Source organism: Erpetoichthys calabaricus, chromosome 1, assembly GCF_900747795.2.
Source record: "Erpetoichthys calabaricus chromosome 1, fErpCal1.3, whole genome shotgun sequence".
In the NCBI taxonomy this organism is placed as follows: Eukaryota; Metazoa; Chordata; class Cladistia; order Polypteriformes; family Polypteridae; genus Erpetoichthys; species Erpetoichthys calabaricus.
In genome coordinates, this window is record NC_041394.2 from 108,444,644 (window position 1) to 108,472,109 (window position 27,466).

Consider the following 27,466-nt stretch of genomic DNA (forward strand, 5'->3'; position numbering starts at 1 on the left):
GAATTATTTTGCAAGTTTAGTGGATTTAAGAGTACTTTAATTGCATTAGTAACAACTTCTGGAATAATAAAATATAAATTTTGTGCTTAATTTTGTATTATTAAACTTGTATTGTGCTCCTGTCTCGTCCCACAGCCCAAAGACACTCATGTTAGGTGGACTGAGAATGATAAATTGGCCCCTGATATGTGTGTGTGTGTGTTTTCATCCTGTGATGGGCTGTCCAGGGATTGTTCCTGCCTTACACCCGCAGAGACAAAATAGGATCAAGTGTAAAAATGTCAACATTATTTTTTTCTAAATACAAATTTAAAACTTAACTAAATGTAAAGCTAACATGACAAAATCTTTCTTGATAAAACAGAAAATCAGGATATAATAAAAAAATGTAAATATTGGAATATTATTTTTTTGAAAATGATACTGTTCTAAGTGGATTGGTTTAAGAACTTTGGTGAAGTGATTGCCTGTTTTACACGTATTAAACCAATAACCAAATTTTTATGAAAACGTAAACGTTCATATTTTCTTTATTACATTTGTATGTTCATTCAGGGCGGCATGATGGTGCAGTGTGTGGTAATGCTGCTGCCTCACAGTAAGGAGGCAGAGGTTTGTGACCTGGACCCTCCCTGTGTGGAGTTTGCATGTTCTCCCTGTGTCTGTGTAAGTTTCCCCCCACAGTCCAATGACATGCAGGTTAGGTGAACTGGCAAAGCTAAATTGGCCTTGGTGTGTATTTGGTGTGTTTGCCCTGCAGGGTTTGCTCCTGCCTCGTGCTCTATGGCAGCTGGGATAGGTTCAGGCAACCCCACCCAAACACCCAGCGCCCTGGTCTGCGGTAAATGGATTAGAAAATGACATGAAATGTTCTTTCTATTAATATATATTTTATAATTAATTTGTTATGGCGACCTTGATACCGTGTCGTGATATTAATTTAAGTACAGACCGGCCCATTAATAGAAATTCTAAAACACTATCATTTGAAAACAAATTCCTATGCTCCATCTATCCATTCATCCTCTTCCGCTTATCCGAGGTCGGGTCGCGGGGGCAGCAGCTTGAGCAGAGATGCCCAGTCTTCCCTCTCCCCGGCCACTTCTTCTAGCTCTTCTGGGAGAATCCCGAGGCGTTCCCAGGCCAGCTGGGAGATATAGTCCCTCCAGCGTGTGCTGAGTGTTCCCTGGGGCCTCCTCCCGGTTGGACGTGCCCGGAACACCTCACCAGGGAGGCGTCGGGGAGGCATCCTGATCAGATGCCCGAGACACCTCATCTAAATCCTCTCGATGCGGAGGAGCAGCGGGTCTACTCTGAGCCCCTCCCGGATGACTGAGCTTCTCACCCTATCTTTAAGGGAAAGCCCTGACGCAATACGGAGGAAACTCATTTCAGCCGCTTGTATTCGCGATCTCGTTCTTTCGTTCACTACCCATAGCTCATGGCCATTGGTGAGGGTAGGAACATAGATCGACTGGTAAATTCAGAGCTTTGCCTTACGGCTCAACTCCTTTTTCACCACGTCAGACCGAAGCAGAGCCCGCATCACGCACCATTCCTATGCTCTTTAAAAAATACTCAGGAACACTACCGGAAATCTGAGCTTGGTTTACAACTGCGGTGACGTATGGTGCTGTGGCTCTGCAAGTGGATATTATTGATCAATCTCGTCCCTGGACACGCCCACCCCTCTCGGCAGCCAACCGGCCGCTACACCATTCATTATCTGCCTTATTTGTGACTGGTGGTACTTTTTAAACTAATGTTGCCATTGCTGAGTAACCAGTTTTATATCCCTCCATGTTAACACAATAAACCGTCGTAATTCATCAATTTATACCAGTAAGGTTGAAATGGAAGATTATTTATTAACACAACACAACTTCAGTGCTTGGGCATTTAATTTATCTAAGAGTTTTAAAACTGCTGATGCTGCTGACCCATAAGCAGTATATCTGCAATCAATAACTGAACCGATTAGGACAGCTGTTTTAATCTTTCTGCCTTTATTTAATTTTGTCAACATGCGGAAATGAGTTTTTGTTATTGTGCATTCTGAGAGTTAGGACGCTAGCTCCAGCTGACTATCATCCTTTCTTAGTATTTTTTTCTTGAAAAAAAAACTTGGGGTAACACAAAACACTGCACTACTCAAAAGTTTATTTTTCTACGACTTCACATTAAACCATCCTCGCGATAAACCTTCCAAACCGCCAGTTTTGCTTCCCAGTACAGAAAACTGAACAAGCTTAATTTTACGTCGGACAGGAATTCCTGTTGCACAGGAAGCACGTAACATAAACTCGGTTTGTGGTGTTCATGTGATTCGGAGGTGTCGGTACTTATTTACATCAAGAAGGTTCGTCATTCTTGTTATTTGAGTAAGATCTAATACTTTAATTTTTCTGCCAACGTAAAGCAACAGATACATACTGGCTAGTTTTGTGTGTTTTTTGTGAAATTTTTAGTTTTGTTAATTTTTTTAAATCTATTTATTAAACGTGCTACCACTTTTGTAAGAGCTTTTTAGTATGGCTGGCTACTGTACGAAGCATTACTGACGTACAACAAGCAACCTCCAGATGAATAAAGCGGTACGAAATAGGACCGAAAATAACTTTTTAAAAACTTGTATTAACTGTGGAAGCTAGTCTAAAAAGTCATCTCAAATTATTGATTTTTTTAAACCTTTTTTTTAAAGAATCTGTGAACTTTACCTTTTCGTCCCGGAGATATGTAACATACGCAACCTTATTCAGCCGCAGTCTCAATTCTTTCGTCTCCCTTGCACTGTTACCGCGTTATCAGTACTCGTAATAATTGATTAGCTTTGGTTTTTTTTTTTTTTCGAGGTAATAAAGACTACAGGTAGCTGCAGGAGCGTGCGATATCTATGTTCATATAGATGTTTTATGATGTCACAATTAAAAGTATTGTCTGATGTATTTGTTCTCAGTTGTTGGTAGTATTTGTGTAACGATATTTTCCATGCTTGAACTGCTTCACAGTAATTGAAAAACAGGACAAATACAACGTTGGAAACAAAGTATATTAAGTTACTTGGCGACGCCTTTATCGAATCGACGTACGACATTTATGATAAAATTGGTTATATTTCTTTTGGTTTTGCAGTTGGAGCACAGGCAGGTCAAGTGACTTGCTGACGGCCACACATTGTCAGTAGCGGGATTTAAACCCACAACCTCAGGATTTGAAGTCCAAAGCCTTAACCACTGCGCCACACTGCCTGCATATTATATCTGCTTAAAACACTAAGTAAGGATAAAAACAGGAAATGCAAAGCTTTGAATGAGAAAAATATATTACAAATACTAAGAGGAAAAACACAGAACAAATGGCATATTTGGTAATATAAACAGAAATCACCCAGAGCATCTGTACAGAGAGTATGCAGAAAGAAGGATCAGAATGTCAGGGTAATTTAAATGCTTTTCACATACCATCTTCTGTGCTGTCTTTTTTTTTTTTTTTGCACCTTCACAACAGCATGAATGTACAGCGCTGTATTTGAGCCACAGAGAAAAAAAATTAAGGACACAGTGAAAAGGTGTATTTTGTGATTTAAAGTGGAAGTTTCAGCTTTAATCTCAAAATGTCCACTTTAATCTCATAGTTTATCATTAAAGTAGGTCGTTTTAAACAGGCTTCTGGGGCAAGCAGTAATTTTCTGATATCTGACAGGCTGGTTCCACTAGTCTTTTTTTATTTTATCAGTCCTCCTCTCCCCTGCCCACCTTCCCATACTCTTTTCTTGTGAACTCCACTCCGCCTTGTCCCCGCTATTAGCTTGTTCAGCATCGAGTGATCGGCAACGTCCCACCCCGTGTCTCTCCCCTCGCCACATGCGATCCTTGCCATCTCTGCAGATCATTAGATTTTCCTGTGCTTGTAGATCTGCAGCTGTCATCTCGCAGTGTCATGTGAGATAACAGCCGGGCGCTCAACTAAATAAGCCGGGCGCAGACGCTAGGGAGAACACTGCATATGACAAATTAAGACTTTAGCTTGCTCGTTGCTACCTGCTGCTAATTTAATGGACACATATATATTGTTTGTACTAGACAATTCATCCTATTTTCAAGAAAACATTTCTTCACCACTAAACAATATACTACTTAACATGCTAGAGGTGCTTCAGGCATGTGGTCAAAAGATTTTACTTTTCATTTAAAATGGCCTTCTTCAGTATTCACATCAGTGGTGAGCCATGTGTTTCATGGTTTAATGTACAAAAACCAGTTAAGACTGTAGGATGGACAGAAGAGAATTAAACAGGTGACATTCATCAATTAATTTATAAATGCTGATATTGTACTGATGAAGCACAATGAATCATGAAGCAAGAATACCAAGAATAGGATTGTGTTTAATGTTCTTTTAGGTGCGCACACGTAACATGTGAAAGTAACTACTGTTGTCATCATGTTGTCCTGTTTTTCATTGTACATGAAACAACTTGGCTCTCAGTGGACCAATATTCTTTAAGTTTGGTACACTTGTTTTTGAAGGAAATTTGTTGTGAAAATTAATATTTCATTGAGTTATTTTGAATAGAGTATGCTAAAACATTTTGGAAGTTAGAAGAACTCCCATTTAAAAGTAATGGCAAATTTTCAGAATTGTTTGCCGTAAAATAGAGAAACATTCTGCATTATTTCTATTAATGTTTAATTAACTTTCTGAAATTTACCTGGAGAGAGGTTATTTCAACTTGTACATTTTCCTCTTTTACACATCTGTTAGCAGCTACTGATAGCTAGCAGATAACTAATCTGAGTTACTTGAAACACCAGAAAAGTGTCACATGTGGGTTTGAACATTCAATCCTATCAGCAATTAGCAAAAATGTCAGTAACACAACTTCAAGCAGTCAGAGAAGTAAGTTGGTATCAGGTAAGTTAAATGATCTTTGTAAAAATGCTAGAATGAAAAACAAAAAGACATTTAACTAATCTAAAAATGAATAGAAGAGGAAAGGATCTTTCCAAAGTGTTGCTGTGTAGATCCACAGATCATAATTGGATATTTACCTGACACTATTATTTAGCATCAAAACACTGCAGTAATCTGCTGTCTATGATAGTTAATACATTGTAGCCAACAATTATAGTTTAAACAAAGAATATAGCCGTAGACACTCCAAAATCAACAACTAACAACAATAAATCAATTAGTGGAAGTTTTCCTGCTGTCTATCTATCAAGCTGTTTAAGCTACCATTTGCCTTTTAGGGCTCAGTTTTTAACTACATCATGATACTGTGAAATCCTATTAAAAAGATTTATTTTTATGTGGCTACATTCTATTTTCATTTTTATTTTTTTAATAACTTATAGTTACAAAAATATTTAATAAGGTAAAATGTGACTTCTCTTTGATTTAGTAGTTGAACAAAAATGTAAAACTTAAAAAGTCCCCAAATCCATCTGAATGTTATGCTGAATGTACATTTTTTATTATACATTATAAACAAAATACTATCATTACCTGTTTTCCTCATTGTTTTTTTCCCCTCAATAAACAGCCATTAACATTTTCTTGAACAGATATTTGGAGATGCTTGTGTAATAAATACAGTGTTTAAGTCACTAAATGGGGAAAGTACATTTGTGCCAGCTGCCTCGCAGCTCATTTCCAGGTTACTGTCTATATGGAGATTGCATGCTCTTCCATGTTCATGTGTTTTTTCTGTATATTGTTGTTCCCTGCAGCATTCTGATAGCAGTTACAATAATTCAAATTGATTATTATGTTTCTGTGCTTCCTGTTGGAATTACATCCCATCAATGGCTTGTTCATACCTAAGAATAGCCAAAAGTTTTAACCATTGCTGTAAAAACTGAAGACATTATACCATCTTGGTGACATATATACTGTATGTATACATTATTAACTGTAGGTTTGGATTAATTAATTGGATTATGCCCCCTCTTATTTGTTTCAAAGTAGCAGAAACCACATTTCTTGTATGGCATGTCATGAAAGGATGGAAGATGATTCTGGCAAATATGAGAGGATTGTTCATAAAAATGGATCCAGTTACCACTATTTGAAAATATCTCTGTAAGTTTAACTTTGTTTTAATAATGTATACATTAGAATATTTTTAATACTTAGTTGTTTAGAATAATTTATAAAAAAAGAAATTTCTTTGTGAAGAGGAATGTTGTGCTGTTGTTCTACCATAGCATGGTTTTATACTTATTAGTCAGAAATCACAACAGTAGAATAAAATATATGCAGCTGGCTGCACTACTGTAGAATGTAATGTTTAGCTGCATTATCTCCAAATATATTTTGTCAGTAGCACTGCAATCAAATCTTTTATTCAGAAATCAATCCAACATTTAAGTAAACTTGTTTGATTAGGTGGCAAAAGTGGATACAGTGCCAAATAAATAGAATGAAGTCTTGACTTTTCTATAGAGGTTTTGACATCTGTCATCGATGTCTTATATTTAAATTTACTCCAGACACAGTATATTGTAAAAGTAACTGATTTATATATGATTAAAAGATTTGTGAGGATTTTGTCTTGCTGTTTCAACCATGAATGTAACTTTTTTGGCATAAAATGTAGACTGCATAATACATAAAATCAGGTATTAACATTTTCAGCTAGATCAATACGAAACAGCTACATGTTACACAGAAATACATGCTACATAAACCAGTATTCCTGTATAATTACACAGGTACACAATCTACCAATTTTAAAGAAGTACTAGGGGGCTTTGCCCCCTGCTCGCTTCACTCCCCAACCCCCGTGTGTGGTTTTCCGCATACACACTTTTAAGATATTTTTTTTCTTTGAATTGTTGCTATTTCACTTTCACTTTTATTTCAGAACTTCTGTAAAAACAATATTTGTAATCTTGTGAGTCCCAGTATGCTGAATCTTTTTAATGAGGTCAGGATAGGTTTCTCTGTTTGGAATTTCAGCACAGACAAAACGATCTGCATCATCAGCAGTTAATAATTTTTTTTTTTACAAAGTGAAAAAGTAAGTAGAGTTCTGCATTGGACTTCTGTCTGTAAAGTCGTGCTATTTTCCTCTCACAGTTCCAAAAGTACATAGGGTTACCAAGGTGATACCCCAGCTTTTGTCTAGGTTTTTGTACAAGGGCTAGACAGAACGTTTCTAACTCCTGGGGTAAATGTAGCTTTTTAAATAAGCAGACAGATAAATATATATACATGGACAAAGTAACCAATAAATGCATGTGTGGTAAACTCTATTTTTGAAATTCTCAAGATTCTTTATTTGTCACATGCATAGTTATACAGGACAACACACAGTGAAATGCATCCTGATTCGCTTATCAAAAAATGTGCAAAGTTAGAAGAATATCAGTTAGATTAACAAAAAGTCATAGATTGAAAGGTAACAGTATAGTAGAACATAATAAATAAGTACAATTATGTGAATAAAGTAGAATTAAGTGTTAAGGTGCAATATTGTGCAAAACCAAAGTTAGACTGGTGCATAGTTAATGAGGCAGTTTATTTGTTTGCGCTACTGCGATCTTTACTTTCTTTTTTTATATTTTTCTAATTTTCCTACTTTCATATCCTTTAACTTTCTCCACATGTGTATAGCGATGTTTTTTTTTTTCTAATTTCCCTGGTTTCATAGTCTCTAACCTGCTCTGCATGTGTTTAGCGTCAACGTTTGTAAACGTCTTTATGAAGTTCTACTTTGTCTTTTACTCATTGTCTTTGTCTTTTAATTCTGAGCCGGATTGGACATGCTTTTTTTTCAATTCCACTTGTTCCGGGCTGATAATTACTTTATTCATTTTCTGAATTTGCACCTCGATTATTCATTTTTGCTCTTTTTTCTGTCCAACGCATTTGAGTCTCTTTTCTCCGTGCTGCTTTCTTCTTCGCTTAGATGTCGACATTTAATTTATAACGTACCTTATACGTTTTATATGCGCTGAGAGCCCTGGATCTGTGTGCTGAAATCCTTCACAAGACTGAATGTTTTGCTGCCTGTCTTATTTGATAGATTGTAAGTAGGGCGTGTCTTTGGTCTCGCAGGTAGATTGTAAGTAGGGCGTGTCTTTGGTCTCGCGGGTCATTAAAATGTCTTACGAGAAGATCACATATCATAGACTTGCTTTTTGCTTTCCAGGACAGAATTTCTTTTTATAATAGATAGAAAGTTATAGCTGGTGGATTGAGAATTAAATCTATACATCTACCATGAGGATTGCTTTTGTGCCAAAAAATATTGGCATGAGTAGTTACTTTTGAATTTTGTATAAAGGGAAGATTACACATTTTTGGAGAGATCTATGAATTAACAGACATAATATAATGTAAAAATAATGTTTCATTGAAATAGATTTTCAGTCAAAAGAAGAAATTGGTTAGAACAGAACATTCACTCAAGGTGGTTCTTCTGATTTCAGAAGGTTGTTGTCTCTTGAAATAAAAGCACTAAGGTGTATTCTTTTGCAGTTCAATTTACTATACCTTTTGGAAAACACTTGGTGACAGTCAAATTGTCAAAATAAGCATCATTTTAACTTGCTATTTATTTAGAAAATGTCCATTTGTCCATTACCCATACCCCTTTTTTCCTCCCTTAATCATGGGGACCAGTGTATAACCCAACAGCTTTGTGCACAGGGCAGGAACCAACCCTAAATGGCTCAGTGGTCCATCACAGAACAATTAGCCTGATGCATTCCTTCACTGTGTTGGAGGAGAGCTGTATTATGACAAGAAAATCAATCGGACTAAGGGAGAATGTGGATACTGCATATAGGCAATGCTATGGGCCTGAAATTTGATTACAGCCCCCTAGAGTCTTGTGGCACCTGCACAAACCCTACTTAGCCACCCTTCAATCCAGTTAGGAATAAAATTATATATTAACACTTCTTAAACACTACAGACCATGAAAAAACAAATGAATGCACACATGCTAAGATTATCATATCCTTGCCTAATTAAAAAAATCTTTTAACATTCTTAAGTCTTTTTTTCTTCACTTTCATATGGGGTCACTATATTTGACCAGTCTCCTCCATTCTTCTCTGTTGTACTCTTTCTACCTCAGATCCCCTTTACACAGTCCATACACGTTGTCTTTGGTCACCCTCTTCTCCTACATCAAAACACTTCCATATACATGATTCTTCTCATGACATGCCTATCCACTTTGACTTTCTTTCTGGTTATTTTTTTTTTTTAATATTTCTCCAACTTTGACTGTATCTCTAATTCTTTTATTCCTGATCTTATCAAGCTTTGTTACTCTACCTATCCATCTCGACCTATCGTCTTCATTTCTGTAGCATCCAATTTCCTTTCTTGCACCTTTTTAACTGCCCTGGCTTCTGATTCATTCTACAATGTGGTCTGACCACTGGTCTTTATCCTTCACTCTTGATTTTTTTGGTAACTTTTTCCAACCTAAGTGCATGTATGGTTTATTTCTAGATCTAGCTTTCCATCCTTTGTTATTGTTGTTCTGAGATTTTTGAACTTTTCCACCCTTTTATGCCTTTATACCATTTGTTCGCAGTGTTCTTGACCACCAGTTTTAAACAACTGTCCTTGTATCAGAGATTTAAATCTATACAAATGTCGATATATCTTTAGGAAATATGCTCAAGTTTTTGTGTAGAGTAAAATATTTTAACTGTTTTGTGTGGTTGCATTGCTGTCTATTAACGTTGCTTGCTGCTTTCAGTGTTAACTTTTTTTTTTTTTTTATAAAGAGAATTTGAAGAGGACACCAGCATTAGGCTTAATTCTGCTCAGTTCAAACAGTTAATTATTTCATCCCTGAAACAGCTTTTTGGTGAGGTGAGTCCTTTACTCATTTGAAATTTGGTAAAAGTTGTTTGTAATATGGATTCTCATTTCCGTACTGTTAGGTTTGTTTTAATGAGAGTTAAATCTGCTTTCTTGCACACTGGATAAGAATATGAAGAGAGCAGATATGCTTTTTTCTTTAAAAAAAAAATATGATGGAGTTTTGAAATTTATTAAGTTTTATTTCACTACAGTAGTAATTTGAATTTTTAAACTGTAGTTTGGAATGCAAAATTATTTCATTGGTTTCAAGGTATTAATAATAGCTATTAATAGCTAAAGCATCATAATGAAATATTTTGATGTTAATAATTCATATTTGTGAAACCAAGTAAATGTATAAATATTTTGTTGATTGTGTTGCAGATTGGAGCAGCTTTACCTTTTGATGTATTACAGTTTGAGGAAAATACTTTGTCAGCTGTTCTTCGAGTGTACAACAGGTAAAGTTACATAGAGCATATTTACTTTATTGTAGTAGTTGTAGTATTGTGACATGTACAAAGTACACTGAACTTCTCTCTAGCATGCAAAACATTGCCACTCCCTGACACATAGATAAGATTCTTTATGTCAACAATTCTTTAAATAGTTATATACCAATAATTACCAGTTTGAAGTATATTCTTGTACTTCACTTTAACCTGTTCCCATGTTCTCCTTGTGCTCATGTTTTATCTGGAATTATGACATATTAAATAATAATTAATCTGACACATAGGAAATGAAACACTGCATTCAGTAAGTACAATGCACACTACTTAGCGTTTAATTTGTCGGCCACTTTTTTCCAGCCATCTTTACTGGTTTGGCCTGCTTTAGTAGTGTTACCCCTTGTGCATATTAAATCTTGAAATTCTTCATGTCCTTCGAATAAAAGGTCTTGCTCCGCTTGTGTGAAAAAAAAAAATGCGCCCGTTCTTTCATCATTTTGTTACAGCCTATCAAAGACTTGCTGATCATGTTTTCTAGACTCAATATACAGTTAGGCCCATAAATATTTGGACAGACAACGTTTTTCTAATTTTGGTTCTGTACCTTACCAAAATGAATTTTAAATTAAACAACTCAGATGCAGTTGAAGTGCAGACTTTCAGCTTTAATTCAGTGGGGTGAACAAAACGATTGCATAAAAATGTGAGGCAACTAAAGCATTTTTTTAACACAATCCCTTCATTTCAGGGGCTCAAAAGTAATTGGACAAATTAATAACTGGAAATAAAATTTTCATTTCTAATACTTGGTTGAAAACCCTTTGCTGGCAATGACAGCCTGAAGTCTTGAACTCATGGACATCACCAGATGCTGGGTTTCCTCCTTTTTAATGCTCTGCCAGGCCTTTACTGCAGCAGCTTTCAGTTGCTGTTTGTTTGTGAGCCTTTCTGTCTGAAGTTTAGTCTTCAACAAGTGAAATGCATGATCATTTGGTGTAAGATCAGGTGACTGACTTGGCCATTCAAGAATTTTCCATTTCTTTGCTTTAATAAACTCCTGGGTTGCTTTGGCTGTATGTTTTGAGTCGTTGTTCATCTGTATCATGAAACGCCGCCCAATCAATTTGACTGCATTTAGCTGGATTTGAGCAGACAGGATGACTCTGAACAACTCAGAATTCATTCGGCTGCTTCTGTCCTGTGTCACATCATCAATAAACACTAGTGTCCCAGTGCCACTGGCAGCCATGCACGCCCAAGCCATCACACTGCCTCCACCGTGTTTTACAGATGATGTGGTATGCTTTGGATAATGAGCTGTTCCACGCTTTCTCCATACTTTTTTCTTGTTATCATTCTGGTAGAGGTTGATCTTGGTTTCATCTGTCCAAAGAATGTTTTTCCAGAACTGTGCTGGCTTTTTTAGATGTTCTTTAGCAAAGTCCAATCTAGCCTTTCTATTCTTGAGGCTTATGAGTGGCTTGCACCTTGCAGTGCACCCTCTGTATTTACTTTCATACAGTCTTCTCTTTATGGTAGACTTGAGTATCGATACATCTACCCACTGGAGAGTGTTGTTCACTTGGTAGGCTGTTGTGAAGGGGTTTCTCTTCACCATGGAAATGATTCTGCGATCATCCACCACTGTTGTCATCCGTGGACATCCAGGTCTTTTTGCGTTGCTGAGTTCACCAGTGCTTGCTTTCTTTCTCAGGATGTACCAAACTGTAGATTTTGCCACTCGTAATATTGTAGCAATTTCTCTGATGGGTTTTTTTCTGTTTTCGCAGCTTAAGGATGGCTTCTTTCACCTGCATGGAGAGCTCCTTTGACCGCATGTTGTCTGTTCACAGCAAAATCTTCCACATGCAAGCAGCACACCTCAAATCAACTGCAGTTCTTTTATCTGCTTAATTGATTAACGACGGACTTGCCCACACCTGCCCATGAAATAGCCTTTGAGTCAATTGTCCAATTACTTTTGAGCCCCTGAAATGAAGGGATTGTGTTAAAAAATGCTTTAGTTGCCTCACATTTTTATGCAATCGTTTTGTTCACCCCACTGAATTAAAGCGGAAAAGTCTGCACTTCAACTGCATCTGAGTTGTTTCATTTAAAATTCGTTGTGGTAATGTACAGAACCAAAATTAGAAAAGGTTGTCTCTGTCCAACTATTTATGGACCTAACTGTATATGGGCTTTTCAATCAGCGTGGGCATGCGCATTCATCTTGGATGATTAGATCCAGCTAGACTAATCTACTACACGGCTGCGTTTGAAAAACCAACTTATCCCGGATGAGTTTCACTGGCATTAACTCATCCAAGATGAGGCATCTGATCTCGGATGATTTAAGCGACGTACGGAAGATACCCCCCTAGTCTCTGTCTTGCATGCCATGGTCGTTTGCTTAATGAATTGTTGGTGGGCGGGATTCTGTCTTGCTTGCCATGTCTTGCGTGCGTCTTGCTTGCCTTGGACTTAGTGAATTATATATATATATATATATATAATATATATATTATAGATATAGAGATAGATAGATAAGAATGTATTCAAATACCTAGCTCCATTTTATGTAATGGAAAATACAAATCAGCTTACTTGATGTACTCTTTACCTTGCTGTAGTAAAGTATCTGTTATAATGAATCATAAATAATAGTGAATTGTTTAGATTACTTAATAATTATTTTTTTCTAGGGATCTTGTTAAAGTGTGGAGTGCCCTTACACTGTTGGGGTCCTACCAGAGTGAAATGTGTGCATTTCGAGTGCAACAGGTAAAATTCTTGTTTTTTACAGTGAGTTTGTGGAATGTTTATGTAATAGTGGGCTATATGTTGGTTTTTATCAGTCCATTAACCTAATTAATCCAAGCTTATGGTTGTAAGAAGCTGAGGCCTATCGTGGCAACATCAAGCACAAGGACAAAAATAAATTTTAATAGAGCATCAGCCCATTACAGTGTACACTCAAAAGCACAACAACACTAGTTTACACTGGACCAATTTAAAAGTTACCCTAGGGATGTATGTGTCCTATGCAGCTGCAGAGGAAAAATAACAAATGTTGTTTTGGAATCTAATTCCGTTATGTACAGATGAAGTTCTCATTCCCTGTTCTATTTCTGTTAATCTGATATTTAACCTGTAGTATACATTGTTTAAAAGTATATACATTTTAACAGTGACATAGAATTAGCTCTAGTGGAATACAGGACAAATAGTGATTGCCAGTGGCATCTTTGTAATTCATCAGAACTCAAGCAAGTTAAAAAAAAAAAAATTAACAAGTGCTTGCCTGGGCTGTCAACCAGGCCAAACGTCTATGCATATGTCCTAAGCCTACTTTGTGAAATAATCTTCTAGTTTAGTAGAAGGACAAAGATTCTTTTTTTTTTTCACATTCAACAGCAATACAGACTGTAAAAATCACGTCAATCATTAAAATAAACACGTTAACTTTTAAAAAAGTCATTTTAGTTTTCAAACACCGTATGAGAACTTCTCGGATGTTACATAACCATGTGTATGTTGAGGTTGGTGTCTATTTCATTGTCAGCCAGAATAAATTAAGATGTATGTGAAAAAAGTATGTTACTAAGATTTACTTACCAGTGACATATGTACTAGAGGACACCAGTGGAGAAGGAGAAGTGGATTTGGCAGAAACCTTGACAATTCTTAACAATTATCTGGATGAAATACTGGAGCAGCTTAGCTATAAGCTAAACTAACTAGCATGATAGACTGAATGGTCTCCTCTCAGTTGTCGAATTTCTTGTACTCTTATGTTATGACAAAATCAGTAAATTCAAAAGACATTTATTTTAAACTTGTAATGGACAGCTGGGATTCTTACATGGCTGGGACACCTCCATAACAGAAGGAGCTTGCACAGGGCCATACCTCCCCTGGGACTACACCGGGCAGTCCCCCTAGCTCGCTACAGTGCCACGGGTTTGGAGCATGAAAGTTCAACACCACCATCAGGGGGCACGTGGAGAATAGCTGAGTCCTCCTCTGCAGGGCTGCTGCCACACCCAGAAGTGCGGCCAGAAGGAGATTGTGAAACACATGGAGCACTTCCGGGTGCTCTATAAAAGGGACCCCTCACTCCATTTAGAGAGCCAGAGTTGGGAGGTGGAGGACAAAGCTTGCAGGAGGAGGAGTGGAGGTGGACAAGAGACAGAACAGAGAGAAAAGAAGAAGAAGAAAGAGGTTGTGTATTGGAGTTTATTATACTGTGCTGTATAAGGTGGGAAATGAGGGAAAAACGTTTCCCATGCTTAAATGTGTGTTGTGTGCTGGACTTGGGGTCAGTGTCTGTTGTGTCCGGGTTTCTGGAGCTGTATGCCCACTGGTGTCCACAATTATTTTGTCTCCTCTGTTAAAATGGTTGCACAACTGAATCCAGATGATGGGGGGGAAAAAGCTATAATAAAATGCATAGTTTCGCATTTCCTTTATTGTCTGTATTTTGAAATTATTAATAACAGACTGAACAGTTCTCCAATGACAATCTCAGAAAAGGGTGGGTGTAAACAGAGGACATTTAATTTTCTAAAGATGGAGTAACACTAATTTCTGACAAAATTGACTAATCATCAGAAAAATTATAATAGCATTCATATTTCATACAACAGAGTTCAATATATGCCACATTATGCATTGTAAAGTTCCTAATAAAGATGTTTTTTGTCATAAGTTTGTGAGATAATTGACATCTTCTGATTTCACACTCTAGCTAAACCTGTCTTTATGAAGAGAAAGGATAGAATATTTATTATATGCATGTGCTAAAACAGTTCATTTTTTTTATTTTGCATGAGGTCTAATTAGAGCATTGAACTCTGTATTTGAGTATAACACAAACCAAAGGTTTCTTTATGAAGATATGAATGGCTGTTAGTTTTGACATTTGTTTCATGGAAGAGACATTTCAGATGTTGCCAAGTTTCCTTTGAAATGTGAACACCCGAAAAATCTGATCACGAGATGAAAGCCTTAACAACCATATTTTGGTTACAAGCCTTTTACAATCACTAAATTGTCAACATTCACGAAAAGTTTAATTGACCCTCAGTGAAACTGAAAAAATAATTGTTTCATTGATTTTTCTTTGATTATTGTAATGGCTTTAGGATTGGTTTTTTCACTGTCAGCAGTGCTCATTTTAGTTACCAAATAGGTTTCTTTTGATTCAGTGGCATCATATAGAAGTAAATGGACATGATCTTTTAAACAGCATGATTTTTTAATAATGAATAAGAGAACAGCTGATGGTATTCTGCCTAACAGCATTCTCAATTCCTAATTTAAAGTTAGGGAAGTGCAAAGCTATAGTCTGCCTTTGGGTTGAGTGCCCTTTAGGAACATAATCTGCTTTCATTTTATTTTATTACTTATACAGTAATAGTACTTATTGCATTGTATCTGAAGTATCAGTTCTTAGATCAAGTAGTAAGCTTTTAAAAATGTAATTGTATATTTAAAGAAATAGTGCAAGCCATTTTTACATTGGACTCAAAAAATATTAAAACATTGATGAATTCTGTGTGTGTGTGTGTGTGTCTGTATGTTTATATATATATATATATATATATATATATATATATATATAAAATACAAACACAGTATATACTAATGACATCTGAAATGGAGTGTGTAATTAGATTATTTTAACTTGGAGAACTCCATGAAACAATTACTGATTTTTCTTTATATCATCCCATCTAATCGTCACCTCAATAACATTTTGGAGAAGTTGGTTTTAAATTGTAATACAGTAATCCCTCCTCCATCGCGGGGGTTGCATTCCAGAGCCACCCGCGAAATAAGAAAATCCGCGAAGTAGAAACCATATGTTTATATGGTTATTTTTATATTGTCATGCTTGGGTCACAGATTTGCGCAGAAACACAGGAGGTTGTAGAGAGACAGGAACGTTATTCAAACACTGCAAACAAACATTTGTCTCTTTTTCAAAAGTTTAAACTGTGCTCCATGACAAGACAGAGATGATAGTTCAGTCTCACAATTAAAAGAATGCAAACATATCTTCCTCTTCAAAGGAGCAAACAAATCAATAGGGCTGTTTGGCTTTTAAGTATGCGAAGCACCGCGGCACAAAGCTGTTGAAGGTGGCAGCTCACACCCCCTCCGTCAGGAGCAGAGAGAGAGAGAGACAGATAAAAAAAAATCAATACGTGCCCTTCGAGCTTTTAAATATGCGAAGCACTGTGCAGCATGTCGCTTCACGAAGCAGCTGCACAGAAGGTAGCCAACGTGAAGATAATCTTTCAGCATTTTTAGACGAGCGTCCATATTGTCTAGGTGTGCGAACAGCCCCCCTGCTCACACCCCCTACGTCAGGATCAGAGAAAGTCAGCGCAAGAGAGATAGAGAAAAGTAAGTTGGGTAGCTTCTCAGCCATCTGCCAATAGCGTCCCTTGTATGAAATCAACTGGGCAAACCAACTGAGGAAGCATGTACCAGAAATTAAAAGACCCATTGTCCGCAGAAATCCGCGAACCAGCAAAAAGTCCGCGATATATATTTAAATATGCTTACATATAAAATCCGCGATAGAGTGAAGCCGCGAAAGGCGAAGCGCGATATAGCGAGGGATCACTGTACCTTATTTTAGAGGACTTAAACAGATTTTTTTTTCTTCAGTGTTAAAACTCAGCCAATAATACTTAACACTTTGAGGGGTTTTTTTTGTTTGTTTTTTTTTGTTAAATTGAGCATCATCATTGTAGTCTATATTCAGAGTTAGATTATTCTAAAAGTGGACCACCTTTTCCAAAAAAAGTAATGTAAAAAACACCATTCATAGTAACATTATTATAGTAGCATTATTTTAATTTTATTAATACATTGTATATGGCCAAATGTTTGTGGACATCTGACCATCTCACCCACATGTGCTTGTTGGATATCCCAGTCTAAAATAATGGGCATTGGTATGGAGTTGCTGTCTAAGCTTGTGTGGTCTAACAGTTTTGTGGCTGAGCTGTTGTTGCTTGTAGATGATTCCACTTTACAATAATAGCACTTACAGTTGACCAGGGCTGGTCTAGCATAGCAGAAAAATTCATGTACTGTGGCAAAGGTGGCATCTTTTGACAGTGTCCTGTTTAAAGCTCTTTGGTACAACCCATTCTGTGCTTGATTTTATGACCTTGTCAATAATTGGTGTGGCTGAAACACCTGAACTTAATAATTTGTAGGGGTACTTATGTACTTTTGGTTATAAAGTGTAGTTATGCTATATACTTGAGTTCTTCAGCTACTTTCTTTTGATGGCCAGATTACTAAATGTTAATTGTTGGGAGGGCCAAGTATAATTCTTGTCTCATAGCATCCACATGTGAACGAGATGAACAATAGTAAATATAACACTGTGTATCACTGGGTGTATATTGACATTAACACTGAATATTTATTATTATTATTATTATTATTTAAATTGATTTCAATTGCATAGCCACAAAAAAAAAATCATAAATGTACCTTGGAATGCCATTCAACAATGGTCTGGACTATCAGTCCATTGACACTATATTACTTTTTGCTACATTTGTTATATTTACATTTTTATACATTTGTTATTATCACTTTTAATTTTAAGAAAACATAATACATCTACAGGACCACATGCTAACTAACAGAATGTTTCCAATATCAGTTAACACTCATTGCTTTTTCTTTACTTCTCTTTTCTCTTGTACACGGTACACATTTAACAACCAGTAGTCTATTTGTTTTCTGACTAAAATTCCTGTAAAGGGGGAGTGAGTGTTTGTTTTTAATGCGTTCATATGCGTAAAGATTCTCTTGAATGTGTACATCATAGAGAACATTGTTAGAAGAAAAACAGCCAACCAGCTGTCAAGCCACCCAGCAAAATATACCCTTAACAACTTGCCTAAAAATTCTGTTGTTATTAAGGTAGTTTGTGCAAATGCCAAGTTATTTATTAAATCACGCAGTGTGGGGAAATTAAGCATTTTCCCTGTATTTGAATCATTTGAAAACAAGTCCAGTTTCTTTTTAAATCCATTATGTTTTTTAACAAGATCTCCAACTGTTTTGGCCTTTCCTTGCAAACCAAGATTAAGTTCACTTAAATGTTGGAAATTGTCATTCAGGAAGAACACTTCTGCTATGAACTTGTCTTCCAGCATTTTGGATATAAATGCCTCCCGTTTTTTAAGATGACAGCTGCAGAGAAAAGCAACAATCTCTTGGTAGAGTTCACAAACCCGTTTAAGTGCATTGCCCTTACTTAGCCACCTAACATTGTTATGCACAAGTAAATTATTGTGCTCAGTTGACATAATCAGGCAGGAGTTTGTGAAACGAGGTGTTGTAGGCTTGAAGTTGCTCTAATGAATTTGAGCATCTACATAACACTATCCATTGTGGTTGTTTTTTTTAAGTAGGTCATTGTCCCATTGAAAGACAAACTTACAGATTAGATAGATCTTTATTTGTTATTTGGGGGAAATTTGGCTCTTTACAGAAGCAGTTTATATAAATACATATAGTGTGGATCACCAGGGTGCATACTAGCCACCCTACCCTACACAGACCGGCAGACACAATTATTGTCCAGCACACACACTTTTATTATCTTCTTTTCTGTGTGGCAAACGCTTTCTTCCATTTCTCACACTCGCAGCACAGTCAATACTGCACCAATAAGCAAACACAGTCCCTTCTTCTTTTCTTCCTCTGCCACCTTCACTCCTCTTCCTGCAAGCTTTGTCCACCTCCTCCCGACTCTGGCTTTCCGAATGGAGTGAGAAGACCCCTTTTATAGGGCACCTGGAAGTGCTCTGGGTGCTCCCAGATCTTCTTCCGGCAGCACTTCCAGGTGTGACGGAATTACTGCAACCCAGAGCTCAGATTCTGTCCAGGCTCCCCCTGGCGGTGCCACAGGTCCGGGTTGCCCTCTCATGTTCCAGGGGAGGTATTGCCCTGAAAATGCCCTCTCCCTAGGTCCTTCTATTACAGGGGTGTCCCAGCCGGGCAAGTGCCCTGGCCATCCGCCACAATAAATAAGAATATATACACACACTAGGGTCTGAACACAAATCAGTATGACTAAATAGAAGGAAAATTTAAAAAGAGAGAAAAACTTCTGACTTGGCTGTCACCTTCAGAGAGAGGCATTATGCAGGCATGTTGCTGTTGGTTTAAAGGAGCCCTAGTAGCGTTACTTGACATACTGATAGATAGATAGATACTTTATTAATCCCAAGGGGAAATTCACATACTCCAGCAGCACCTTACTGATACAAAAAACAATATTAAATAATAATGCAGGTAAAAACAGAATAACTTTATATAATGTTAACGTTTACCCCCCCAGGTGGAATTGAAGAGTCGCATAGTTTGGGGGAGGAACGATCTTCTCAGTCTGTCAGTGGAGCAGGACAGTGACAGCAGTCTGTTGCTGAAGCTGCTCTTCTGTCTGGAGATGACACTGTTTAGTGGATGCAGTGGATTTTCCATAATTGATAGGAGCCTTCTGAGTGCCCGTCGCTCTGCCACAGATGTCAAACTGTCCAGCTCCATGCCAACAATAGAGCCTGCCTTCCTCACCAGTTTGTCCAGGCGTGAGGCGTCTTTCTTCTTAATGCTGCCTCTCCAGCACACCACCGTGTAGAAGAGGGCACTCGCCACAACCGTCTGATAGAACATCTGCAGCATCTTATTGCAGATGTTGAAGGACGCCAGCCTTCTAAGGTCCTTTCTTACACAGAGCATCAGTATTGGCAGTCCAGTCTAATTTATCATCCAGCTGCACTCCCAGGTATTTATAGGTCTACACCATCTGCACACAGTCACCTCTGATGATCACGGGGTCCATGAGGGGTCTGGGCCTCCTAAAATCCACCACCAGCTCCTTGGTTTTGCTGGTGTTCAGGTGTAGGTGGTTTGAGTCGCACCATTTAACAAAGTCATTGATTAGGTCCCTATACTCCTCCTCCTGCCCACTCCTGATGCAGCCCACGATAGCAGTGTCATCAGCGAACTTTTGCATGTGGCAGGACTCCGAGTTGTGTTGGAAGTCTGATGTATATAGACTGAACAGGATCGGAGAAAGTACAGTCCCTTGTGGCGCTCCTGACCACAATGTCAGACGTGCAGTTCCCAAGACGCACATACTGAGGTCTGTCTTTAAGATAGTCCACGATCCATGCCACCAGGTATGAATCTACTCCCATCTCTGTCAGCTTGTCCCTAAGGAGCAGATGTTGGATTGTGTTGAAGGCGCTAGAGAAGTCTAGAAACATAATTCTTACAGCACCATTGCCTCTGTCCAAGTGAGAGAGGGATCGATATAGCATATAGATGATGGCATCCTCCGCTCCCACCTTCTCCTGATATGCAAACTGCAGAGGGTCGAGGGCGTGTTGAACCTGTGGCCTCAGGTGGTGAAGCAGCAGCCTCTCCATGGTCTTCATCACATGTGATGTCAGAGCAACAGGCCGGAAGTCATTCAGCTCACTAGGACGTGATACCTTTGGGACTGGGGTGATGCAAGATGTTTTCCAAAGCCTCGGGACTCTCCCCTGCTCCAGGCTCAGGTTGAAGATGCGCTGTAGAGGACCCCCCAGCTCCGATGCACAGATCTTCAGCAGTCATGGCGATACTCCATCTGGACCCGCTGCTTTGCTGGCACGAAGTATCCTCAGCTCTCTGCTCACTTGCGCTGTTGTAATTATGGGTGGGAATGTCTCTCCTATGCTGGTATCAGCAGAAGGATATGTGGAGGGTGCAGTACTCCGAGGTGAGAGTGGGTTAGGGTGGTCAAACCTGTTAAAGAAGTTGTTCATTTGATTTGCTCTCTTCACGTCTCTCTCGATGGTGGTGCCCCAATTCGAGCTGCAGCCAGTGATGATCTTCATCCCATCCCACACTTCCTCCATGCTGTTATTCTGCAACTTCTGCTCCAGCTTTCTCCTGTACTGCTCCTTTGCCACACTGAGCTGGACTCGGAGTTCCTTCTGCACGCGCTTGAGCTCATGCTGATCACCGCCTTTAAAAGTCCTTTTCTTCTGGTTCAAAAGGCCCTTGATGTCACTTGTAATCCATGGCTTGTTGTTAGCATAGCAGCGTACTGTTCTTACTGGAACTACAATGTCCATACAGAAGTTGATGTAGTCAGTAGTGCAGTCAACAACCTCCTCAATGTTCTCACTATGTGATCCCTGCAGGATATCCCAGTCTGTAGTTCCAAAACATTCTTTCAGAGCCTTCTCTGCCTCTGGGGTCCACTTCCTGAATGATCGTGCGGTTGTAGGTAGGACCCTCACTTTGTAGGGTTTGTAGTGAGGCTGAAGCAGAACCAGGTTATGATCTGCTTTCCCAAGCGCAGGCAGCGGGGTGGCACTGTATGCGTCTTTAACGTTTGCATACAGTAAATCAATAGTCTTATTTCCCCGGGTGTTACAGTCCACATACTGGGAGAAGGCAGGTAATGTTTTGTACAGTGTCACATGGTTAAAGTCTCCAGCGATTAGCACAAGCGCCTCAGGGTGCTGCGTTTGTAACATAGCAACAGCAGAATGGATGATGTCACTCGCTGTCTCCACGTCCGCCTGAGGAGGGATGTACACTATGACAACAATGACGTGTCCAAACTCTCTGGGCATGTAATAGGGACGCAAACTTACGGCCAACAGTTCTATGTCCCTGCAGCGAGTGGAGACTTTGACGTTAACATGTCCAGAGTTACACCACCATGTATTAACATAGAGAGCAAGTCCTCCTCCTTTGTGCTTCCCACAGGTACTTGCATCTCTGTCCGCTCTAACTGTGCTAAACCCGGGTAGCTCCACGTTAGCATCTGGGATGGTGGTAGTTAGCCACGTTTCACAAAAGCACAACAAACTGCATTCTCTGTAGGTTCTGACATTTTTCACCAGCACAGGCAGTTCGTCGATCTTATTTGAGATTGAGTTCACATTCCCCAGAATCACAGAAGGCACCGAAGGCTTAAAACGCCACTTTCTCGCAAGTCGCTTCATTTTTAGCGTTTTCATTTTTTTACTGTACTTGTGCTGAATAATTTGTTGGCAGAAAGTGCTCTGTGTAAGTGTGAGGGATGTGCAGCATTGTTCATAATGTTTTAATCCTCTCTTTTGCTACTACATTCAGGGGGTCCAGAGTTCTTCACATAGCTAGGCCTGCTCTTGTAATTTGTTGATTTGGTAGACCTCACTCATGGTGATCTTACTAGCCCAGCACACCACATTGTAGAAAATCACATTGGCCATCATAGAGTTGTAAAAGATGTGAAGGATGTCACTACACACAATAAAGGAAGTCTCCTTAAAAAAAAAAAAAAAAAAAAAAAAAAAAAAATGATAGCCAGCCTTTTCTTATATTTATAAACATTCACCAAGGTTCTCTGAAATAACACTGTGTCAGGATCTGATTTTATGGTATGTCCTATTCTCCACCATACTAGTTGGTAGTTTATTCCATGTAACTATGGTTCTTTTAAAGAAAATATACTTTGCAAAATCTACCCTTAGCAAGTTTCCAACAGTGTACCTGTGTTCTTGTTTTAACAATTTATTTTAAAGTTAACAGCTGGTACCCAGCCTCAAAGCAGTGGTACTGTTCTGTGTGGTTACTCTTTCTTTTTTTAGATCCATATCCCTGACGCAGCTTTATCATATACACTGAAACGAACAGCATATTGTTTATTAGTTTAAGGCATCTGATTGAAATTAACCTGTAACAATATAATGGTCCAGGGAATAGCCAAAGTATTCCAAATACCATAGCTGCTTTAGCGTTGTTACTCTCACTACACCTTCATTTTCTTCTTTCAGCTGCTCCCATTAGGGGTTGCCACAGAGGATCATCTTTTTCCATATTACTCTCACTGCACCACTTGGAGTATTTATATTACTATATCTGAGTGGGGAATCACAGCTGTACAGCATCTGATCAAAAAGAGAATTATCGGTATACAGCATCAAGCACATGCTGTCTATTGAACTGCTCTCACATGGGAAAAGCTTCAAAGCCTTTCCTGTATAAACTCGCAGTTCGGAAACAGTTTCATCCCAAGAACTATAAACGCACTCATTCAGTCCATCAAGTGCTCCTTGCAGAACTGTTTTTATTTATAAGTACAATTACCTCACTGTAAATTTGCACTGCAGTTATAATATTGCACAACCTGAGCCACTTTATAAAGCGCATATTTACATATGTTGACGATATCATTTTTAAGGTGAAATGCAGCAAAATATGTTTATTATATTATGCAGATAAAACTAACATCATTTAAATAATCTATATTGTTAATAATTAAACATGTGAGGACACGGTGCTGCAGCGCTAGCGAGGAGCTGGCGCTCCGTTCACGGATTGTTCCTGCCTCGCGCTGTATTTTTGCTGGTGCTGGCATGACACTGGATGGATAGAACAATTAAACACGTACTATGAAGATATTTCAGTGTGCCTTAAAAGTTTTGAAGAATCGGCGTTCTAAGCTTACAGATGGCTTAACGTCTATTACAGAGCTGATTGTGTGGTGATTGGGTATTTGGAGAAAGAAAAGTAAGGACAGGAATTGGGGGTTAGTACGTTTGAAAGAGACAGTACTGCTACAGTAAAGTATTTCATCGAAGGTCGCGCATGGCGCAGCAAGCATCTTGCGTGAGACGTGAACAATCACTGTGCCAACGTGTTCCCATGTTAAATAACATGCTTTAACTCCTGTCATCATGAAAATTATATCACGTATACATCTCAGCATTTTAATTATTCAGAGAGCTGTAATATTAGAGACATAGAAGATCAAATACAAAACAAAGCATTTAACGTGCTACTTTAGTTATGATGGGATGTGAAAAGCTAGTAAATTAAAAGATTTTAAGAAGACGTTTATGATCTACTTTAATGACAAAATAAACTACTTTATTAAAGTGGAAATTTCGAGATTAAAGTTGACATTTTGTGCTTTTTTCACACTGTGTGCCTTTTTTGTTTCCTCTGTACCCTAATAAGCTTTCATATGACACTCAGATGGTGGGCTATGACTCGCCTTTTCACGGCGACTTTGATATCTGACTTCTTTTATTTCGGGCACTGTGCGACTTTGTGAACTTGAGGTTTTGAGTTTCTCCGACACGCTGCATCACTCGATCAACTTCCTTTTGTTGTTTATACCACTGTTTAAACCTACGATACGTTTTTCCTTGCCTCCACTTGGTATTATCTGAAATTCTTCTATTTTCCTCTCATGCTTTTGCCATTGTCTTTTCACAAAAGGCTGAGCTTAAGGGCTATTTATATTGATTTGCATATTCAAAGAGGCGTAATTCTGGGAGGAGTTGGGGCAGGACAGCAGGCGTGTGCACGTGCGTTGCTTTTCACACTGACTGGGATTTATGTAGCGGAAGAACATGGAAGTTGGCGTTCGCACAGATTTATGCATCTGGATTTTTTTGTGCGTACGAACATTTTTGCTTTTGTGCGTACGCCATGTTATAGTGCGAGTTCTACACACAGCGTTATACATGAGGCCCCAAGTGAATCATTATGTCACCCCAGAAGTATTTTTCTCAAAATATGTAGAACAACTTTTATTAAGTGATACTTTGTTCTAAAATTGTAATAGTTGTGATTCAACGTGACTTTTGACTTGACAAATAAATAGTTTGTTAAGGGTGTCTATGTGAATACATGAGTCTTTCCTCCCTTTGTTTTCAATAATCGTTTATTACATTTTAGTCATTTATTTGAACTATGTAACATAAGTATGGCATCTTACATGCATTCGTGTTTAGTTCATATTCATACAACCAAGAACAGGTTAAGTGACTTAGAAAATGAATGGAGGTAGTTATTTGTTCATGCTTTAAAACAAATAACATTATTTTATATTAATAAAATACATAACATTGTTATAATAAAATGCAGTTTTTTTCCCCACCTTTTTATGTTTGTATTTATCCAACTTAACTTGAGGAACGTATAGTTAACATGTTTCTCTTCCACAGGTTTCACCATTTCTACTAGCATTGTGTGGCAACAGCAGAACACTGAAACTCGAATAAGTTCAAATGATGTTTACATGTAACATGCAGTTTTGTAGTAGAGATACATTCTTCATTTTCTCTCAACACCTGTTAAAGATGTTTCAGCTGCATCGTGGTTTTATATTCGGATTTCCTGTTAGGAACATTGACTGCAGACCTGTTCATGTTGGAGCCAAAGCGGAACTTAGAAAAGTGTTTACTAAATCTGATGTTACAACATTTTCTGAGTTAACTGGAGATGCAAATCCACTCCACCTCAATGAAGAATATGCTAAAAGTACATTGTTCAAAAGGCCCATTGTTCATGGAATGTTAATTAATGGATTGGTTTCTGCAGTTTTGGGGACAAAAATGCCCGGAGCTGGATGTATATTCCTCTCTCAACAAATCCGTTTCTCTGCACCATTGTATATTGGAGAAGAGGTCTTGGCAACAGTGGAAGTGATAAAAATCAGAAAAAATATTGCATGGGTTTCTGTTGCATGTTCTGCAGAAGACAAAGTTGTTATGGAAGGAAAGGTTCAGGTAATGTTACCTGAGGTTCATAAAATCAATAACAAGGCTGAGTTGTAGCTAACAGTGAGTTCTGCACATAGTCTAACAGTAATATTTGAAATCAGTGTCGTATTGTGTTATGTGGGTTAAAATGATTATAGTGTTAACCAACAATGTTGAAAAATGTATTTTTAAATAAAAAAAATACCTAAAAAGGAAGTGGGGAAAAGTGGAAATGTAGATTCAGTTCTATTGAAATTTATTGTGCCAAAAGGGAACTTTCATTCTCAGCTGGTTTTACAGGCAGCGTTAACAACAAAACATTAAAAACACAAAATTTATAACAGAAACATTGTACAAGTAAATACAAGTATAGCAGTAAACATAATATGTATGGTATAACATTAAATCATACATATGAAATTAAGACTTGACTAATGATTAATGCAAATGATAACTATTCATTCTATGATTCAAGTCTGCGGACGTTTATTACAGTTGAACGTATTCAGAAGATTAACAGCAGATAGGACTTGAATCGTGGAATCTTGACCCTGTGACCTGATGGCAACAACTGGAATTGAGAAAGTAGTGGGCGAGTCCTGTCTGAGAAAGCACACTCTGTTTCTGTGATACTTTTTTTAATCAGGTTTGTCAGATTTTTTTAGGGTCTGTTATTTTACTGCTCTATTTTACAATGTGATGTACTCTGTTTTTGTTGTTGACATCCAAACCAGGTCAGCAGAATATGAGTAAAGATAAACTCAATACAAGATGTATAAAAGACTGAAATAATGGTACGAGTCATAGTTAAGACTCCACTTTCTTAGACAATAGAGGCGCTTTCTACCTTTTTTACAGGTACATTTCATTAAAAGTCAGTTTTAAGTCTATGATTGTCATCAGCTATTTATAACATTCAATAGTCTCCACTGTCTTGTCTTTGATAATTGTTTCTTGTGGGTGAATGGTTTTTCTTCCAAAATGAATTATTAGTTCCTTAGCTCTTGTAATGTTTTAGTCACACACCAGTTAACAAAGTCATCTACCACTGGGCCACGACTGATTTCGTTCTCATTAAGTAGACATCATTGAGTCATTAGCAGATTTTAAGAGAAACCTTATCAGAGTCATTGTGGTAACCATTAGTGGACAGCAGTGGTTTTCAGCCTTTTTGTCTTGGATATTGACAGAAGACTTGAGAAAATCTTCAAGGTCCTGCGAGGTAGAAAATATAATAATCATATTTACTCTGTATCAAATTGATCCAGTAGGTTTTGTTAATATACTACTTTCAGTGCAAAATTGGTTGTGTTGATGATTGATTGTTTCTGAGATTAGAAACTTCAGATTTGTTTGTATTTCCTTTAAAAAACATTCAAAACAATTTATTTTCTGATTGACTTCAGTCTGTTTGTTGAAAAGTAAAAAAAAAAAATACAATTGTTTCTAGAGACAAACAAATGCTATAAATGGAAATATCACAAATTAAATCATTTTACTTTGGCAAACAATAACTTGAGCAAATCTTAGCCAATCTGAACGATCTTTCTTTGCAAATTTGGAGATTGGTAAAGACAAAAATCGAAAATTTGTTTATTTGTA

The 27,466-nt window shown here is 37.8% G+C and overlaps 1 protein-coding gene across 4 annotated transcripts; it reads left to right on the plus strand.

Moving 5' to 3' along the window:
• The first annotated feature begins 2,256 nt into the window (after positions 1-2,256).
• Positions 2,257-26,888, plus strand: rpp14 (ribonuclease P/MRP 14 subunit). Of its 4 annotated transcripts, none has more exons than XM_051935813.1 (6): positions 2,257-2,381; positions 5,971-6,084; positions 9,756-9,843; positions 10,219-10,295; positions 12,989-13,067; positions 25,328-25,611. In XM_051935813.1, the coding sequence occupies exons 2-6, from the start codon at positions 5,990-5,992 to the stop codon at positions 25,382-25,384; spliced, it is 396 nt and encodes a 131-aa protein (XP_051791773.1). In that variant the 5' UTR covers positions 2,257-2,381; positions 5,971-5,989; the 3' UTR covers positions 25,385-25,611. The 4 variants fall into 4 exon arrangements, with proteins under 4 accessions (XP_051791773.1, XP_028660848.1, XP_028660863.1 ...); XM_028805015.2 differs by having other exon boundaries at positions 2,269-2,359; positions 25,328-26,888; XM_028805030.2 differs by having other exon boundaries at positions 2,270-2,381; positions 5,968-6,084; positions 25,328-26,888.
• The last annotated feature ends 578 nt before the right edge of the window (positions 26,889-27,466 follow it).